At 44.0% G+C, this 20,844-nt stretch overlaps 1 protein-coding gene across 5 annotated transcripts in view; it reads right to left on the bottom strand.

Annotated features, from left to right (window-relative positions):
• The window catches only part of LOC142396723 (plakophilin-4-like), a 68,903-nt gene that overhangs the window by 11,583 nt on the left and 36,476 nt on the right, over nucleotides 1-20,844 (bottom strand). For 4 of the 5 annotated variants that reach the window (XM_075479751.1, XM_075479753.1, XM_075479750.1 and 1 more), the window contains 7 exons: nucleotides 20,272-20,465; nucleotides 19,231-19,807; nucleotides 16,880-16,906; nucleotides 10,849-11,019; nucleotides 7,965-8,175; nucleotides 6,866-6,998; nucleotides 5,508-5,721 (listed from right to left, as the gene is read on the bottom strand). In XM_075479751.1, coding sequence (XP_075335866.1) covers nucleotides 5,508-5,721; nucleotides 6,866-6,998; nucleotides 7,965-8,175; nucleotides 10,849-11,019; nucleotides 16,880-16,906; nucleotides 19,231-19,807; nucleotides 20,272-20,465 — 1,527 coding nt within the window. The remainder of the gene's footprint in view (nucleotides 1-5,507; nucleotides 5,722-6,865; nucleotides 6,999-7,964; nucleotides 8,176-10,848; nucleotides 11,020-16,879; nucleotides 16,907-19,230; nucleotides 19,808-20,271; nucleotides 20,466-20,844) is intronic. The other variant, XM_075479752.1, reaches the window with a different exon arrangement.

The following is a 20,844-nucleotide window of genomic DNA, read 5'->3' on the forward strand; positions in this document are numbered from 1 at the left end:
AATAAACTTATGGTAACCGCCGATAATCACGCGCAGTCCTGGCAGCCTTTGATGCTGCATCTGTTCAGGATTAGACAGCGTGTAACATGCTCTTTTAATTAGACGGCTCTCGCTGCAAGGCTTATACGGGCAGAGACCAACTTCTGCAGGGTATCAGTAACCTTGTAGGAGACAAATGCTGCACAAGCTGAGATGCACTGTAAATATGACGGCGGAAATAAAGAGCTCATACTGCAAAAAATAAATAAAAAAAGGCCGCCAAGACAAAACTACAAGGTACATATACAGTATGCAAGTGTGCTACGACTCCAAGTCTGATCTGCGGTCTGTTTTGCTCCATAATTTTCTCACCTTGGTCTGCATAGGCAGAACACAGCACATCGGCTCACACAGGTATTTTACACCGTATGGGAAGATCAAAATAAGGACTTTCCTGTCTTCTTCTTTCTCACCCTCTCTGTTTATATTCTCTCAGCCCGCTGCTCCCCCTGCTCTAATTGAAGCAATGGAAATGATGAAGTCAATAATAGGGCCCAGGAGCCCAATTCAGACACTGTTGGCAAAACGCTATAAAGAGAGATATGCCACACAACAGCATCTCTGCCGCTGACAGTCATTTAATCAGCTACTTCCATCACCATTAACCTCAAGTGCTGTCAAACCAACTTAAATCCTGACGCGAATTTGTATTTTTTTTCACATCAGTATACTGACAATACATCAAGACAAAGCTGCAAAGCATGTATACCTGACTTTTACACTTCAACATGCAGGGTGTGCATCCCTTGAGGAGCATCTTGAAACTGGACTGCTAACGCACAGATAAAAAGCTCATGCCTGCTGACCACCTTCCCTCCTCCTTTCAACTTCACAATTCACTCGATCAACAACCCCCTCCGGCATGTTCCTCCACACCCACTCTAACAGCAATTTGTAGAAATGAATGTTCTCTGCAGGATATCAGATTGGGCCTGCGGAGGCAGCATGCTGGAGGAATCAACTGCAGGAATTACTGAGGTGCGACTGACAACCCCTGTCAGCGGTGCAACACCGGGAGCAATCCTCATAAGTCATATCTGACTGTCAGGTGGACCAGACCTGTGTGTGTGTGTGTGTGTGTGTTTGTCTGTGTGAATAAATATCATCCCAAATTTCTCTGCTCTGTCACTTAATCCCGTTTCTTTAAAACAAACTTTGACTCAAATAACACTGTTATGACAGCAAGGCCGGCAACTACTGTAGCTGGACGTCCCCAACCACTGCAGAAGAATGAACAGGGCAGAAATCTAAACTGATAACTGACCCGGTGCTTCTTTGTGACATGGGGTAGGTCACTGGTGACAGGTTGGTGTAATACACAGAGGGTGCAGGTCAGAAGATCACTGATAAGGAACAAACTGGCCAGAAGGGATAGTATTTGTACGACAGTTATCTAAGAGTCTCTGAACATCGACTCAGCAGCACCGTGGATGTCAAAAGGTGTCGATAACTGACCGCTTCGATTGATCTAGCAAAGTGTTTGCTCTTGCATTTCCTCATCAACAGCAGATTTTGCATGTGGCAAATCTATTTTATCAATTTGTAACATTTTCTCTTCCTTCTCAGCCTCAGTTTTGACTTTATTCTATCAAAAAACACGTTGGGATAAAAAAACAAAACACATATAAGATCACGCAGACCGGAAAACAACCTTGAGGTATTTCTTCCTATAAATTAGCAGATCACAGAAGTGATGGCGGGTTTCCTCAAAATTTCCTGCGTATTTTACTGACAAGCAAAACAGTGTGTTTCTTTTTCAGAGTAGGCTGACAGAGATGTTATTCTTGTGTGTGTGCGACACTTCAACGAGTTGAAAGTGAGCTAAAAGCCATCATAAGTGGGGGTGTGTTTGGCCCTCCGTGGATGATCGTGTATCAAACACTTTGTCATCATTCTGCTGGCTAAATAACTGTACTTATGGGCAACATACCTCCTGCTGTACTTGCCTGTCTGCTGGAAACTGGTGTGCCGAAACTACAATAGCAATCTGTACGTTTCAGCGGGGAACCAAAGTGTAATCAGCCTCATGTCAGTTCACAGTTCCAAGGCTTTAAGTCCTATTTTCACACCACAAAACAATATTGGAAGCCATAGATAATTGGCTCTGTTCCGAGGCAAAAAGGTGGTTTAATCAGCTTTCTAGATACTTTGAAAGTCAGTGGGCGAGGAGTTGTGAGTGAGTTGTCAGCAAGGAGCAACAGCCAATGAGAGCACTGGACACAGGTTGAGAGGACATGAGAAAAAAAAATGCTAATAAAGATACAGCAAACATGAAGCAGAACATGGTGAGGAAAGTATGGTCTACTTGGACTCAGGAAACTATCTTCAGCGTGCAATGTCATAACAGACTCAAGGGAGATAAGGAGAGAAACTGTCGGTTCTCTTCAACAGCCAGATGAGCACAACAGATTGAATCCCAAGGAGACACTTATGCGTAATGTTAATGATGAGAGAGATTTGTGTGCCTGGAGAGCTGGAGCTGCTTGGTTAAAATCAATCAGACGAGTCGGGGGTTAACTCCGTTTAAAAAACATCTTGGCCGTCTACAAACAAAACAACAATCCAGCTACACTGAAAATCTTGCAGTGTGACCATGACTTGGTGATTTTTTTTTTCACTTTTTTAAGAGGCTATGCAACAGCTTAACCTCCAGACTTTGCGCTTAGTTTGGCTAAACACGTATTGGATACAGTTTCTTCTAGACTCAGTATGAAAGTGGCTTTTGACTGATTGGAAAAATGCGTGCTCCCTTGAGTCAGTCTTTGTCTCAGCAAACTACATCAGTATGTCATCAACTTTGCCAGATGAGGCAAGAAGAGTAACCCTTTAGGTCTGAAAAAATGCTGATAATCTCAAAAGGGCCCATTTTTATTAACCTTTCAGTCTCAGGGAGTTGAGCTAGAAAACTGTCAATGCTGCACTGAATAAACCTCAGAGTCAGCTTGGTGTGTATTTTTGAGGTTAGTGGGCGTTTCTCATTTTCCCACATAGAGCTGAAGTCAAAGCATTAGAGCTCATAGCTATAGCTGGAACTATAGTGGATCCAATGCATTTCAAATTTCTTCTTTGGCTCAAACCTCAAACCGAGCATTTCATTGTTTGGAAACCGACTAGAGTGTGGACGCCGTTCTGTTCATCTCTGTGTAAATTTCTGATAGGCGGATTGGATCAAACCGTGAATTTGCCAAATAAATCAAGACAAGAGAAGCTATGAAACATCTACCACAGGGTGAAAAAAAACCACTTTACCTTTGAAGCACGAGTGTGTCAGCTAAAGACAGAGCAGTGAGCTTAGCCCTTTGATCTGAGGGCTTGTTTGAGGCCAGAGCAATAATCACTGCAGCTGCTGGAAGACAAAGATGGCGAGGACATGAGCACTGCATTGTGACTACCAACATGACCCCTGACATGATGCAAGGGTGGCCTGTTCTTGCAACTAGTCCTAAAATTGACACCTGGACCTCCCAGGGGAGTCCAGAAGATGCCAGAGAATCAGTATACAGCCATTAGTTCTGACAACTGTTCAGCTTCTTGAGTATGTTTGAGCACACCGCTTTAGGGGACCTATAATTCAAATTTTAAACGCTGCACAAAAGTTAGGAGAAAGGAGCTGTGGCTGAGTGACTGATTTCTGCCTGCTTCACTTTGAGCTGTGGTGTGGGCTGCCCTTGTCATCCACCTGAAAGCTCTTTATGTGGATTGTTCTCATGAGCCGTAATTAACCAAAGGTGATTCAGCACTGCTGACCTTTTCAAACTGCTCCATGATCTGGGTTCTGCTCGACCAATTAGCCACAGCAGACTCTCTGATGAGCGGATGAAAGAGGAAAACTCAAACAAAGTTCGCGATATGGCATGAAAATAAAAAAAAAATAAAAAAAAATAAAAAAAAGATTTCAGAGGTCTTTCAGACTACTCCGTGCGCAAATATAAACTCAAGCGTGAGCGGAGGCAAATGATGCTCTCGTGCCCTTTTAAAGATAATGATTCTTTTCTCCTTTGGTACGGCTTGAGCAAAGCAAATATGAAGTTGACTAACAGAGGCAGATGAAAACAGTCTCTCACCAGACAATACAAAATTACTATGCTTATATTCTGGTTTTATATTGTTCTCCCTTAGGCAACTACATGACTGTAAACTGAGACCATGTTTGAGAGGAGGCTGGAATCCAACACAAACAGCTGACTCAGCCACCTGGGAGCCAAACCTCTTGGCTTGCTTAAATCAGTAGCGCTCCACCCTGATCCAAAACAACATGGATTTATGTCCCATTTCCAGGCCTTCAACAACACGCTAATACAACCGAGTTACACACAGCCCCGTGCAGAAAGGTGGAGACATGCGGATAATTGTTAGCAGACAGGAAATGGATATGAACCCTGTGTAAATTTAGCTGCATGTCATTTGAAATAGCAACAGCAACTTGAGGAAAAGCCTTTAAGACTCGGTAACAACTACAATCACTGTCTTAGGACGAAGAGGAGCGCGTATAGCTGTTTCTGCAAAGTGCCTCAATTCACACCTCATGTCTAACTACAATATTTTATGGTTAACCTTGTCATGCAACACCAAACAATGCAACCAGTGCAATACAATCAGAGTCCGTGTCAACATCCAGGGCATAAAGGACATTACTGTTTCCATAAGGTCCTGCCGTTTCTCCACAGTGGATATCCTACGGATATGACGTAGCTGTGCAGGATGTCAGAAGTGCTAAATGATGAGCCTATAAATCGATTATAATATTAAAGCACAATTAGAAAATACTGACAACTGAGTAAAACCGAGCAGTCAAAACTCTTCACTACTCAACGCAATCAAAAAAAAAAAAAAAAAAAAAAAAAAAAAAAGAGTCAAGTTTCAACATCTTCAATGTGAGGAACTGGATATACTGGATGTCTAAATAAACAAATGTGATAGCTATCAGAGTCCATGTCCAATGGTCTGCCTACTTACAGCTTGATGAATTCAAAGAGTTTGGTTAGAAGAGCAGAGTAACTTGCTTGACACGCTTCAGAAAATGATGGTGTGGGGTAAGAAAATGTGGTAAGTGTCGGTCGCTTTAATGCTTTGGGCACACTTTTGTGGTCTCTTTCCATTTGGGCTTTGTAAATGCATGCCTACATGTTATAGCCTTTTACAGCCATTTGGGCGCAGTTTCAGAAATATGTGGACAATCTGGGCTGTGGGCTGCTTTTGGTTGTGTCGGTGCTGTTGTTGGTCCTTTAGCTTTACCCTGCTTCTGAAACATAGAAGTAAAAGTAGACAAAAATCTGCTCTGTGGCTGTGGCTGTGTAGCTAACTTTCAGCCAATCTGCATTTGATCAACGCATGGCGTCATCTCAAAAGGCTACGTGCTGTAAGTGTTTCGGAGGACTGCACGTCTACCCATCTATGTTAAAAACACTAAAATGGAGGAATGTAATGGCAGAGTTAAAAGACTGGAAGTGCAAACGTATTCTCCAAACCTGTCACAAGCTCCCGCACTTCTGCATCTACAGTCTTCCTCAGCAGGCGGAGCAGGGCCGGGATACCTCCAGCATTCCTAACAGCAATCTTGTTGTCATCCATCACTTTGCCATAAACGAGGTTCCTCAGAGCTCCACAAGAGTTCTTCTGGACCTCAATGACTTTGTGATCTAGCAGGTCCACCAGGTGTTTAATCCCTCCCAGTCGACACACCTGTAAAAGGGGCGAATGAGATCAACACGCGGACATCAACTTGAAAATGATTCTGAAGACAAAACAGCTTTTTTTTTTCCCCACTCATATGTTTTGGAGAGCAAAGTCGTGCATTTATTCATGTGAAAAGAAAATGTACGCACAAGAAATCTATTCATACCAAACACAAATGATCTGGAAAAGTAATGCTAATATATCCTTAACCACAGGAGGTGGCAGGTGAAAAGAAAAATTAATATACGATTTCTTCTGAGCACAGAGTGAGTATTCGGAAGAAAAACAAAAAAATTCCTCCATCAAAACAAGCCTCACATTTTTCATTGCAAAATATGAATCATTCAGCATGATCTACTGACATTTGGCACCTCAGAGAACTTTATATTGGACATCTTATTAATTCTCCCTATGCTTTTCTATCAAAATGCATAATGTCAAAAAGGATTAGGCTGACCTTTATGTCTACGGGAAGAAATGTCCAAAACTAGAGATGCCTGTGAGATGATTCAGTTTTTGTGGGTGTGTGTTTTTCATCGGTTTTTGAGACGCACAGGTAGTGAGAATGCGACTTTTTGCATGTTCTTACAAAGCAGCTGCAGATTTCATGTGCGCAAATGTTTAAATTGTTAAGGCGATGCATCAAAATGACATGTGACGGCAAGAAATAGTTGACACACCCCAGTCTGAGACAAAGTCAACTACTGACAGACGTTTCCTGACATGACTCCAGTTTTATTTTTTTAGTGATGGTCACCGGTTCAATGGGTCTAAATAAACCTGCCCAGAAAAGTAGCTGGAGAAGTGATAGTGGGATTAGTTAGATGATTGCCCGCCACTTTGTTGCTAAGATTTATTACCCGCACAGAGAAAACTGTGAGCGTGCACAATTACAGCTAAAAGGGCAAGTCAAAGCTGAACCAAAACTATCTACAATAAATATCAACAGCTTATTCTATAATAATCGTAAATTTGTTGGGCAGATGTTTCAGAGATGCATGTGCGAAATAAAACAAAACGGCGGAGAAATCCATTCAAAACATAAAAAACTAGCCCTGATGAGTGCACAGAAACCATAGACAGCGTGTTATGACTGTCGGACGTCAAAGTTCAAAAAGACACTAAATGGGATCAGCGGTATGGCACCCACCTCACTCTTGACTCGATTATCACCAAAGCACAGGTGCTGGAGGTAGGCAGCTGCGTTGGCCTGCACAGAGGGGAAGTGGTGCTGCAGCATGTGGATTACCTCTGTCAGCTCTGGGTCACGCCACGCAAATTCTCTGGAAGTACAGGCGGGGTGAAAAGGTATCAGCATGACAACAGACACAGAAAGGGAGCAGCATCTGAGGGGAAACTTAAAACCCAGGAAATTACGCTCACATCCGGTTCGACTGCACAGAACAGTTTACTTTGGTCACACTCGTATTATTTCTTTTAGGTATGCAGTGCGCAAAGAGGGGAGAGGAGAATAAACATACTACTGAGGCGGTTTTCCTTTTACTTGTACTCTGTTGTATATCTCCTACCAAGTCACTCATATAAATTGAGACTAAGTAGCATTCACACACAAATCCGGTGAGATTACTGGTGTCCAACTTTAAACATCCATCAAGCCTTTTGCCTCGCTCGGAGTGATTTATATGTAGTAAGTCCCAGGATGCGCCACCTAAATTTGTACTTTTCTGAGTCTGAGCTGAAAGTATGCTCAAGAACACAACTTCTGTTAGACATTACTCCTTTGAAAATCCTACTCTGGTGCACTTCATTTGATAGATTTGACTCTCAGCAATCCCCTGTGGTGCCCTCCCTTTAGGTAGTTACACGACGGTGGCCTGCACATGTGTAAACAAAGCTCCGAATGTGCAGCCTCAGGGGTTTACTGCAAGTGTCAATCCACCCTCTACACGTCCGCACGTCTGTACGACAAGAGCAGACGCAGCACTTTGGTGCATGTGAGAATCTATTGTTAAGTGGCCAGGCACAGTTGAGCTTGCTTAAATGGCTGAAGCTGTGTGTGGCTACCCAAGAGAGAGAGAGAGAGAGAGAGAGAGAGAGAGGGGGGGGGGGGGTTCCTGTTTGAATAGTAAGAGGACACCGGCATTGAACGAGCAGAACAGGGATGCCTTGTAAGCACAAGTCATCCCTCTGGGTGACTGGGTTGAGCTGGACCACGCTGGTTACAAACCACAGGGTAAATTTAGTGGCGCACAAACACAGTTTAACACTGAAATGTGAAGCGCGCTTACCTGGGGTCCTTCTGGATGCTGTCTATGGAAGGGGAGCGGGCGGCACCGTCATCCATAACAAGAGCCTGGCGGGCGTAGGTCGGGTCGGAGGGCCGGTACTGCGCCGAGCGATACGGATCAGCATAGGTGGCTGCTGTGTTGAGAGCATAGTTGTTTCTTTGGTAAGTCATGGCACTGCGCTGGCTGGACGACCTCTGCAGACTTCCCACACCTGAGACCCAAAAAAAACGTGGAGAGGTCAAACATGCAAAAGCCTCACGCAGGATGGCCACACAACGTTAAGCGAAAGATTAGCAGTTTTCAGAGCTTTTTCCAGATGAACGCTTTACACACCCTTACTGTACAAGTTTACATAAAGCTGGAAATACAAACATGCTGCTGTTTGGACAGAGTCGGCAAATCCTCAAATCTGGAACCAATTAATGATGAAGTTAAAACACAGCTCCCATGGCTGCAAAAGGCAGAGCCCTTCTCCTTCAAAGACTTCTTTGCTCGTTGTTTTGCTTTTACAAGATTGTGTTCAGCCAGAGGGGTCCTGCTGGTGTTCAGAGACGACAAGACGGCTCAACCTGTTTGATGGTCCGCAAATTCCTCCCTTCAATGCCTTCTTGATCCTTTGCAATCCTGCATCCTCATGCTAACTTTGCCAAACAAAGCAAATATAGAATTAGTAAACCGCGAGCGGCTCCAAAAAACGTTCAGGAGAGAGAAAATCAAAGTCGAGGCATCAAAACCATGAAGAGAAGGGCAGTAAGCCTGGGAGCACATTGCTTCAGTCATCTTTCTTCTTTTCATTTCCTCCGTGTGACGCTATGACCTATTTTTATTCAAGCACAATGGGTCACAAACACAGAACCGCATAAACAAGCTGCTAAGATTTAGCCCTCCTTCTCGCAGAGGCCACGTGATTTCTGCCCGCGTTACTGCTGCGCTGGTCAGCTCTGTGTCAGCCATCCAACAGAACTGGGCACGAGCGTGCTCAAAAGCTCCCTCCTACCAGGAACCCAGAAACGTCTACTCGTGGCGTTGCCTCCAAAAACACAATTTCTCGCATCAGTGCACTTCTGTGTTGGACGGCACTCCAAGCCTGCAGTGTGGCTATCTTTCAAAACATAACCTTACAGAGACACAGGGAGACAAATTATAAACAACACAGCGCAGCTTTGCAATTTTAGCGGAACTGTTTGGATTCCATTCGCCACCGCTTCGGCGAAGGATCGATATTTTTCATTTAACGAAATCTTACCCCCGCGTGCACAAAGGAGTGCAGGGCATGCTTTAAGAAACAGCCGAGGATGCATGGGAAGCCGATGGGGTGAAAATGGCCCGTTGAAATATAATTTCATAACACGACAAAGAAAAACTGGAATCAAATTAGATTCTTCTAAAGAGGTAGCTCCTGCAAAGAATATCCATATTGAACGCCCCTCCAACTCCACCTAACTCGCCCTTTCTCAATATCCCTGGCAGAAACACATTATAGTGATTTTTTTTTTTTGGGGGGGGGGTGTTCTACGCATCATCAATAGCATTTATTTGTGAACTTTTTGAACTTATTAGCAGGGTGCCAGGGAGAAGCCCAAATGGAGTGCGTCTGTGACAGTGGAAACGGTATTTTAGGCAGAGAAATGCTGAGAAAGCCAACATAAGGAGAGAGTTGGCTGGGGATGTGGGCAACCAAGCTGTCCCCTGGTTCTTTGTCCTTTTTCCAGAGCTCACTGTGACACATGGGTAATGGACTCCTTTGTGGTAGAGTTACATATCAGAACCTTTCCATTAACTCATGTCTCATCCTTTTCTGCCTGACAGCGGAGGGAGGAAGGCAACGTGAGGCGGAGGAACAGAGAGTGGCAGAGAGAGAAAAAAGAAAAGAAAAAAAAAATCTACATTGGAAAGCAGAAAAAGGAAGACATAACATATACTGAGCTAAAGGGCAGAGAGATGGTGTTCCCCCAAGAAGACAATACTTCAGAGTCAAGGACAGGACTATTAAAAGGCAAATACTTTGAGATATACCAAGTCATAAAGGGCATCTGCAGCCGCAAGATGAAACTACACTTTGTGCAAAAGCTGTGTTTGAACAGAACGATGTGTGAAAAGTCTGCGCTTGTGTGGGGACTGCAAAGCCAACAACGAAAAAGGTTAGAAAAAAAACACAACAAAGAGAGAGAAAATGAATAAACAGAGGAGAACGAGTGACTGTTTGCTTGTGTGTGACAGAGCAGAAAGAAATTATTTTCAAATATAACACACTCAAAATGCTTCAAAATGACCGATATGATATCTCCTCTGGGGAATCTCTCAAACCCCTCTCTAGTGTTCAACTTCAGTCGCTTTAGCCACATAGTTACAAACACAACTAGATACAGGAGATACTCAAGAGTAGAAACTTCATTTATTTACAGTTTAAATCCCATATCAATGGGTAATAATATTACATTAGTATTGCATCCATTTTTGATATTCCTATATTGTTTATAGATCATTAGTTCTCTGTCGGATCATATTGTTTCCTCATGAGTCAGGAGCAAAGACTGCGCCACCTGATACCACATCCATCATATGTATGGAGACCAATTGCAAGTTTGCCGGGATTAAACACTGGTTTGGCCAATGATCCAGCAGCAAAAATGGCGTGAATCTCTAAAAACATACAGTTTTGACAGCATTGTGCATTTTGGGTTAAATCTTTATATTGTACAGTATATCAGAAATGCCCTGATATGCTAATCACTTACTGGGACCACTTAAATCAAGTGTTTGTAGGCTTGCCGTCCTTCCTGTTCAGCAGTTTGCAGACTGATACTAAATGTGCTTTAAATGTTACTCATCGCTGCCCTTTCCAGGGGTCTTGGACCAAAACAAAATATAACGTGGGACCAACCTGAGCTGCTCCTGTAGAGGGTGCCCTGCTGGGTGTGGCTGGGGCTGCGGTACAACGGACCCTGGAACGTTCGATCCTCATAGATTGGTGCGATGTGGCGGTCTGGGGACATGGCAGACCTCACGTCCTGACCGAGCTGGCTGTGCTGACTGGCATACGAACTCCGTATTCCTGTAGACGTAGAAGAATGATACGCGGTTCAGGGTTTGATGTAAACAGGCTGCATCAGATGTTCTAGTGACAACAAAAACAGAATCGAGTGCCCTCCACAGTGTTACTGAGCTTATTACCTCGGCTATTATTAATAAGTTATATTAAGACTTGTGAAATCTTTAATCCCAGTGACTGGCAATGCCGTTAACTGAGTCTGCTATTGTACGGAAAAAGTTAGCTTAAAGCTTTCTGATATCTATAATCTTTTTATTTACTTGTTATGCAAATTCAGGACATGATAGAGAACTGCAAAGGTTTTCTTCGCTTTCTCTTGGTGCCTTTCTCTCGTGTGCCTCCATCGTAAGTGCTCCAAATCTAAATGCTTAAATGCCGCTCTGAAAGGCAGAAACGAGGCAACTGATGAGAAGCAGCAAAAGCGCTGGACAAAGAAGAATGTAAGCAAATGAGAGCATTGACCTCGGCGGAAGTTGGGTACAACAATCGGCTTTGGTAATAAGCAACCGGCTAAACCGACGAGGGCGAGAAAATGCAAGTTTACCAATTAAGAAACTTTCCCAGACAGGTCACTTTGACAGGGCGCGGGGGCGTCATGAAGCAACAAGTCCTGTCTCCCTCAGCTTCGGGTCCAGATGTAAAACAACAACCATATAATGAGGCAGCAACTTCGTCTGCTGCTCTGAGTCCTCTCGCATTGGAGCATTATTGTTTCAAGCCAACAAAATCCGAAAGCCTCAAAATCTCAATGCAATACATCTGGACTATTTCTTAAAGAGAAGATGTATAGATTTGGTAATTGCTGCTGTGTCACACACAAAGGACTGAAATCCATTTTCATCTTAGTGTAAGAATAGACGCAACAGTCAAGTAGCAAAAAGAAAGAAAGAAAGAAACCTGAATTCAGATGTTTGCCATAAAACAACAATAAGAGCAAACTATTGCTAGGAAACTGAAGCACCTTGAAGATTTATTTGAGTCTATGTGAGATGGTTGTTATATATATCTAGATATAAATCTATAAAGGGTAAACATGACTGTTTGTTGAGGGAAGTATTTTCTCAGTGAATATTCCTAAAAAGGTAACTAGTGTCCACAAAAGAAATTATGCTTGTGACGATAATGTTATAGGATTTAACTGTCAAATCAAAGATTTAAAATTTAAATTCCATCTACAGAACAAAGTATGCCATTCTCCTGTTCCAACTCTGTAAAGAAAAAGAAAAAAAAGGGGGAATTGGGATTAATCTAAGCTAGTAGAGACAAGGAATGCAATGCGTAAGGGGTTTCAGATAAGAGGAACGTGATAAATGTCTGTAATAAGTCAAGAATAGTGCCAAGGCAAAAAAAAAAAAAAAAAAAGACCTCATGAAAAAGCTGATTAAAAAAAAGTGGCCACATTAAAGCAGACGGGAGATGGTAATGGGCTTAAGTTTCTGCCCAAATAATGAATCACCGAGCCCGGCTGATTAAGTCAAGCTTAAAGCTGAATACGCTGTGGTGACAAAACAAATCTTTTCTTTGAAGAGGCACAATAACCGTCATGTTTTTGCTGTTAAATTATTAAGGTGGCATGAATGTTTTAAGGTTTGAGACTCTCGCTCCGAGCGGCAGAACGATTAAAAGCACGTGGGTGTAAATGAAACGTAGAAGAGAAGGCGGCTTCAGAAAGTTTGTCTTTCTCTCCCCCCTTTACTCTTCATTCTTGCCCAAATAAACTCATACATTTTAAGTGAGCCTGTGTTTGTTTGCGTTAAACCTCACATCAGTGAAGCTCATGAAACTGTGAACCCCGAAGGAACGCCGCGCAGTTGGCAACTTACTGCTCATTGCACATTCTGAGAGCCCGCGGACGTCACTTGGGTCCTCTCCAACTGTATGAGCTCGGGCGCAGACTGCTGCTTAACACCGACTCTGCCATGCAGAACCAGCTAAATGAGGGAGTCCTGTCACAGCTTAAAACTGAGGAAATGAATAAAGAAGCACATTTGCCTCGTCTGTGGCTAAAGAAACTCTGGGGCCAAAGGTAGTTCAGAATTTTAGATGAAGAGAGCGGAGCAGACTGAGGCTGACCCTGGAGGCGCCTTTAGAAACATATATACAGTTGTTCTTATTATACATATTTATGAAAGTTAATTGCAAAATAAAGAGCCCCAACCCTGCTAATGTCTGTTTGAACAAAAGGTAAAAGAAACACCGGGCCCTCAGGGGGCCCCGCATTAAAAACAGGCACAATTCTGTCATGGAAATAACTAAATGGGCTCAGGAACACAGCGCACCTGTGCCACGCACAGAAGAAGCCGTACGTCAGTGTGATGCAGACTGAGGCTCACCTAGTTCGGTTTGCTCTCCGGCAATATCGGGCAACCTCCAAAACCGCAATAAACTGCATCTAAGAACTGGAAATAACCACGAGGATGTCACTCATTGTCTGCTAATGCTTTGAAACTTCCACTTTTTACTTTGGCTGTCTCCATCTTGTTCAGTTGGAGACCTGAAGTGGCCGTATTTGGATAAGGAAGTCGAGCTGGAAGTTATAAACCTGAAGCCTGATTGGACAAAAATATGCACCTTTGAAGTTTACTGTTTAATTAGGTTTACTTCAGAGGTAGAGGGAATTGAAAGAAAATGACACCAAAATTTACGACCTAATAAGCAAGACATTGCGTGAATCAGAATCTACGGGCGCCACATATTTTATTGTGAAGGGTAATGAAATTGCGCTCTAAAGCACTTCTTTGTTGGCTTCACGTCTCACCACGACATGGTTGGTATGTCCATCTTTTATATACAGTCTGTGCGTGATCTCATAATGATGGGCCTCTCAGATTTGTTTCATAGAAGCACTGGATATCAGTCCCATCCCGTTCCTGCAGACATTCTCATCAGTTTAGGATTTATTTGTTGGATAAATCACATAATGTTTGTTCTTCTTAGTCTTTTCCTTTTTGCGTTAGTCATTCATGAAACAGTGTGTCATAATAACTAAACGAACCTTTGTGCAAGCTGCAGATTCACAATATCAAGACATGGAAGTGGGTTCTATTTCATGCCTAATAAACTTACAAAGACAACATTGAACATTGTTATGGACAGAAGTCAGTAAAAGTAAGTAAAAATGTTAAGAGACAGAATCCTTTTTTCGAGAGGAGTCAGATGAGGTGGCTCGGGCATCTGGTGAGAATGCCTCCTGGACGCCTCCCTGGTGAGGTGTTCCGGGCCCGTCCCACTGGGAGGAGGCCCCGGGGAAGACCCAGGACACGTTGGAGAGACTATGTCTCTCGGCTGGCCTGGGAACGCCTCGGGGTCCCCCCAGAAGAGCTGGAGGAAGTGGCCGGGGACAGGGACGTCTGGGTCTCTTTGCTCAAGCTGCTGCCCCCGCGACCCGATCCCCGGACCAGCGGAAGATAATGGATGGATGGATGGATGGAATCCTTTTTTGCTGTCGGCCGCAGCGGCACACTCAATAACCGAGGAAGCCTTCCATTATGCGGTACTGCACACTAAAGCAAACAGCTGCAACTTGGCATGAAATCAGTTCAGTCTCTCTTGTTCTAATGGTTGAAATGGGTGATGATTTGGACCGAGAATCTACACCAACATACGAGATGATACGGAGAGAGAAGAGATAGTCGAGAGGCATGAGGAAAGGCAGGAGCGTCAGTGAAGAAGTCAGTAGAGAATGTAGAAAAGGGGCGGGGGTGGAGCGGTGTGGAAGATGGAAATGAAAAGGGGGTTAATGAGGCTGTCTAGGACCACCAGAGACTTCTTTTCCTGCGTAAATCCTGGCCACATACAGTAACTGGGCTTTTTGACACACATGTGAACGACAGAGAGAGTAGGCGAGCCTTCGTGTCCATCTATTCCTCCCAGCAACCCCATTCCTGAAACTAGTTCAGTTCTACCAGCCTATGAGGAGACTAATCTGTCGGCCGTCTTCGCTCTGTTCTCCTGATATAATGCCTGCAGTCCCTTCTTAAAGCATCTGCAAATTGTCAGGGAGAAATAACATACTGCTGTCTGTTGAGGATGAATGGCCCACATTCCTTCTGTGTTATAGTCATTTAATTCTCCCCCTCAGTCCTCTCACCGTGGCTTCAACAGATTACACTTGGCAGAGGCTGGATGAAGGGCGGCGGTGGCTTGGCGCGTGCTTGCTCTGGAGAAACAGATGCAGCTGGATGCATTCCTCAACAAAAGCAATATTGAAAAAAAAAATAAAACGAATAAAACCTCTCAGAGCGAAATACACTCAACACAAAAGTGAGAGGATTACCAGAAAGTCACTGTACATAAAAATGGGAATATTAGCTGGGAAAATAGATTGAAGCATAGTCAAAACTCCCATGGTAGCTTGGCTAATGGAACGAGAAACCACACAGGCAGACATGCCATTTCCCCTTTCTCTTTGTCCTGCTCTGCTCTGAAGTGGACAAGACAATTTGTCTTCATTTTTCCATTTTTTAGCAGCGAGGGGAAGCTACGACATCCTGCCAGTGACAGCACATGTTCAGAAAGCAGGTGAGCGGGAAGACGGATTGGGGGAGGAGAAACGGCGCTGAAGGGTGGAAACAAAACACAAGACCAAGGACAGAAGTCTGTAGGAAAAAAAACTAAACTGAGGGAATCACAAAATGTGTGATGAGGCAAGAAAAAAACACTTCCTGTGGACACATTAGTTAAGGCTGCATGGTGGTGCTTTCGAAAATGCCTGCAATTGAGCATTATCATGTGATCATTCCACTACCCGCTAATATGGCTCATCAGACACTGCTGACAAATTACTGTGATAATGGCAAAATGCAGACGGTGTGTTCGTAAGAAAAAGGGAGATCATGAGCAGGGGGGAAGGGGGCTGGAGTGAGACAAGCTGAAGATGAAGGAGAGAACAACATGAGGCAGAGGAGGAGGGGAAAAAAAAACAGAACTAGGCTGGTGTCTCATTCTGGCCAGAGGCAAAGGCTGAAAAGGCCTTTGGCACACTCACTCAGGTCAATTTAGAATCACCATTTAACCTAACATGCATGGTTTTGCACGGCGAGAGGGAGGCAAAATGCCCAGAGAGAACCCACGCACACACGGGGAGAACATGCAGACACCACACAAGCCGGGTTTCGAACCACGAACATTCTTGCTGTGAGGCGACGCTGCTAACCACCACACCACCGTGCAAAAATACTCTTCAACTGTCTTCAATATATAAAACTCAGTGCCTTTTCGGTAAGTGTGATCATGCAAAGAAGAATGCAACACAAGCTTCTCACCATAAAAGGCAACTTTGCACGCCCTCTACATGACAGAACTATCCAGTTTGGGTTTTGTTGCTCAGCTGTGATGCAACAGCTATGATTGGCCACAGCAATAACTGCACAATGTTTTTTTAATTTTTTTTTATAAATGTCTGAAATCGACCTTTATGCTTCAGAAACTAACTATTTGGCCGATATATCGAGGTGAGGTATTTACAGATACGGCACATGTTTCTAAACTTGACGCCCTGTCAACCAAACTAAACCAGTTTCCTTCTGAATTAAATTGTTGTTTTGAAGGCAATCAAACCATAAAGGTTACATATGATTAATCTGAATTCACCTGTTGATACTCGGTGCTCATTCCACCCCGCCAAGTTGTGCATGATTAACAATAAAACCAAGGTGCAGCACGTCATCCTAAAGCCCAACATCACAATCATCTAAATACAACGGGGGGAAAAAAAAAAAATGGTGGCCGTTCTGGATGATTCGTAGACTGATAACAAACAAAAGACACCCATGCATGCAGCACCGACATATGAACACAAAAGACAACGGACAATGGAGGGAGGGAGGGATGCTACGTAACAATCAAATAAAAAAAAATTCACCTTGAATGTCAGCATCAATGAGGGCATCTGAGGAAATCCCAGGCAGCGAAAAGTCGACAAGAAAAAAGCCAATTAACCTTGTTATGTTAGTACAGAGACCTGATGAGTAAGAGCTCCATTTACCCTTTGAAGGAAAACAAAATTTAAAAAAAAAAAGGGATTTTTATAGTGAAACCCTGCTTTCATCCGTTTTAAACAAAACTTTCATTTCTTTCTCCACCTGAAACACTTTTAGTGATAAAAGCCACTAATAAATACAGAAATATCTGCTCAGTGATTTTAACACTCATTTTATTAAGCTTAAATAAAACAGTCGGCATACCGTGTTTTATTTTCAATTTAAAACACGGGTTTTTGCATCTGAACACATAGAAACCTGCCTACAACTGACCTGGAACCACGGTGGATCATAAAAACTGGGCCAATGATCACCTGACTTTAAACAAACATAGCTTTGTTTACGTTTTTACCTTAGTGAATCATTCATAGACTCCTGGCTTATCTATACAACAAAGTTGTGAATAAAACAGTGAAAAGACGAATCCACCGAGAGGACATAAGAGCGATATTTTTTTTCTCTGTTGGTGCCAACGTGAGGAGACACAGCAGGTTCGGTGTATGAGAGCCCTCATCAAACAGTCTGCCTAAATATGAAGCCTTCGGGGGAAATTGGTGAAATGCATCTCCCAACCAGAGTGCATTCTCAACCTGCGCAGAAGCTACTGCAGTGAAACGCACGTATGGCAAAAACAAGATCTAAAAAGGATAGCTATCACCATGAACACTCAATATAAAGCAATACAAAGCATTCATTGAGAGAAGGTCTTGGCTTGCATTAGTTCTGCTCCTCTGGCTGACTTGATGTGTCCCGTGTAGCTGTCATCTTTTCAAAACAGTGTGAGTTTGTCTGTTTGGTTTTTGTAGCAGCCAAAGTACAGTGTTCTATTTGTTCAGGTGACTTTGGTCAATTTTGGTGTCTGCCTGTATTCTGTACTCAAAGCATGTAACCCTAAGCTGGGGTCACCCTCTCACCACTGCTGGAACCTTTATATGTCTATGTATGAAGGTTTTTTGCTTTACTCGACAGCTATTTGTCTAACCTACTTCAAATTTGGAACATGTATAACTGCGGAACTTCAGTCTACAAATGCTGAGTTTGAAGTTGTTTGGATGAGCAGTTCTCATATTTTGGCTAAATAAAATTGGTCTGTTTGGCTTTAACAGCAACCAGTTGCCTGCATGCGAGGCATTCAGGGAACACTGGTAAGTTGTGGCGTCTAAGGCCTTTAGGAAACATAAGCAAAGATGTTTAGAAAACATCAGTAAGTTGTAATGTCTGCAAACAGTATGAGGCACGAGGCACGCATCAGGGGCCATCATTGGATTGTTGGTACAGAAATAAACCTCGGTAACTCCTTCCCCAAAGAGGCACTGCACAGGTTGCAGGTGCGTAACGAAAGCATTAAAATGTGGCTAAATGTATAGCTGTACAGGAAATACCTTAAAAGGTGCGAGTAGAGAATGAATGAGCACAGGCAGGCCTCTTCCTATTGCTGTGGGTTTTGCTCCAGATTGGGACAAGATATGAATTTGGTTTGACCCACCTAAGTTCATTTTTCTTTCGATGTTTAACAAGAATGACACGTACAAACAAGAGTAGGCAAGTAGGTTCTTGGCCGATATCTTGCTGATCTCGTGTTCTTTGGAATAAATTACACACACGTACAAAAATGCACATAGCAAATATAATGAAACGAGACTATGTAACTTCAAAGTTTCTTTATAACATCCCTACCAAGGGACACCTCCAAATGTGTCAGCTATCTGACATGTAAACAACTTGTCAGTAAATCAACTACAACTACCTCACCAGTCTGTAATCTACCACAACATAAAAAGATGGCATCGCACCGCATCGTGCAGGCTGTGTTAGACCGTGACTTCAAACCTAGGCTGGAAAAAAAATAAGGCTGGTTGATTATTTGTGACCGGGCTGTGGACACGGGGAGCTTCTTTTGCACGCAAGCGAAACCGATCAATCGCATTTCTTTTTCTTTTCGTCTGCGAGTTGTTTCTGTTAGTTTCAGAACCTTCATGTGAGACGTTACGGTGTGTAAGAGAAAGTCTTTCAAAAGCAAAAGCGAGCTATATGCAATTCTATAAACTGTGTGGCTGTCTGGGTCGTTGTGTGTGTGATGCGTTGAATGGCAAGTAAGAATTCTGCAAGTCATCCGTCAAGGATTCTGTGCACTGTGGAACAAAAGCTATATTTATAACCCTGCGATCCTCACTGATTTGGCAGAGAATCGCCGGTGCACTCTAAACAGACATGTGTGTATTCAGTGGAGCACCTGTGAGGCTGTCAGGTCGGGTCATCCTCTCGTAAATGTCGTAACTCTGAGGTCCATAGGGGTCGGTGTTGTGGAGCACTGAGCGAGGCAGAGTGGAGCTGTAGTGCTGCGGCACCGCCTTCATACTAGCCCTAATGGGAGACGATGAGTGAGTAGGCTGCTTAGTCAGAGGAGGGTTGGCGTTGTCCACCATCGTCAGAGGCGAGCCCATGCGGCCCGACGGCGACGCTGCAGAGGTCTGATAGGGCGATGTGGTGCGGCTTGCGCTGCCAGATCGGGAGTTTGCGGAGCCCATGCGTCGCAGTCCAGCTGGGGAGTTTTTCTGGGTGGAGTAGGGCGAGCCACCGCCACCGGTGCTACTGGTGCGCTGGGCAGAGGGCAAGGTTGTCGAGTAGATGCTGGAGAGAGGTTTGGGTTCGGTAACGATGGGGGAGCCATAGGCACTGCCAACTGAGGTACGAAAGGAGCCGCGGGATGGGGACAGACTGCTGGCGTAGGCTGGCGAGTGAGAGCGAGAAGGCACTGAGCTAACCCTTCGCATAGCACGTCCAGGCACTGCTGCTGTGACTGCTTGAACCTGCACGTCAGGAGAGAAAGAGAAAAAAAAAAAAAAGGCACAGCGCATTTATTTCTTTAGTCTTTGCATGTGTTTCTGTTTACAGGAGCAACACAAATATTAACATGCAGTGAACTCTGACATTTTCAATAACAATGACACTAAATTACACATCTTTACATAACCCATTCACCACAGGCTCTTCTCCCCCCCCCCCCCCCTCTCTGTCGTGTGACTGTACTGTTTGGTTTCTCAGCAGTATCTGTGTACAAAGCTGTTTGAAGCATGATTATGTTGCGCTGCTGTTTCCTATGGGACTTCTGTGATTTTAAGCCTTTACGCGGCTACAGTCACAGAACCCCCACTTGAAAGCAAATCTGAAGCAATTACATTTAAATAAAACCTGTGAACGTTTAACAACGACAGGATGAGCGATAACGTAATAAAAAACAGTGGCGGATTAGAAATGCGCTCGCTGTCAGTACCTGGGCTGATGCCTGGCCCTCAGCCCTGGCATTCCTCAGCAAGGTGCTGGTGCCAGCACCAGGGAAGGAGTGCTGCATCCTCAGCTCAGCCTTGCTCTGGTTCTGGTTGCTGAGGTAGCCACTGCTGGCATCCTGATAGCCACTGTCAGCGTAAGAGTTCATTTGAGCCGAGCCGCACGAATTCCCTCCAGACCCTGAGAGAGAGCGACAGCAACAGAGAGACGAGAGTGAAACGTTGAGAAGGAGGAAAAGGAAGGGTTAGAGGCACAGGAGACAGACATAACATTAGAGGCTTCATAACAGCCGTGACCTTTACCTAGAGAGCCGTTCTAATGACAAACGACACAACAGGGGGATAACAGTTCCACCACCCTGGGATTCAGTGTACAATCATCCAGCTTCCATAACCTTCAATGAGGGATCAGCTGTTACCCTCGCCCCTTTAACAGAGTCATGAGGCATTTTCACACATGAACACCAGATCTTTTCTGAACAATGTGCAGGCAATTTGCTCCAGACTCTCTCTGCGGAGATTTTCTTCCAGCAAAAGATTCTGTGCTGGCGATACAAAGA

The sequence above is a fragment of the Odontesthes bonariensis genome, chromosome 12 (genome assembly GCF_027942865.1).
Source record: "Odontesthes bonariensis isolate fOdoBon6 chromosome 12, fOdoBon6.hap1, whole genome shotgun sequence".
NCBI classification, from domain to species: domain Eukaryota; kingdom Metazoa; phylum Chordata; class Actinopteri; order Atheriniformes; family Atherinopsidae; genus Odontesthes; species Odontesthes bonariensis.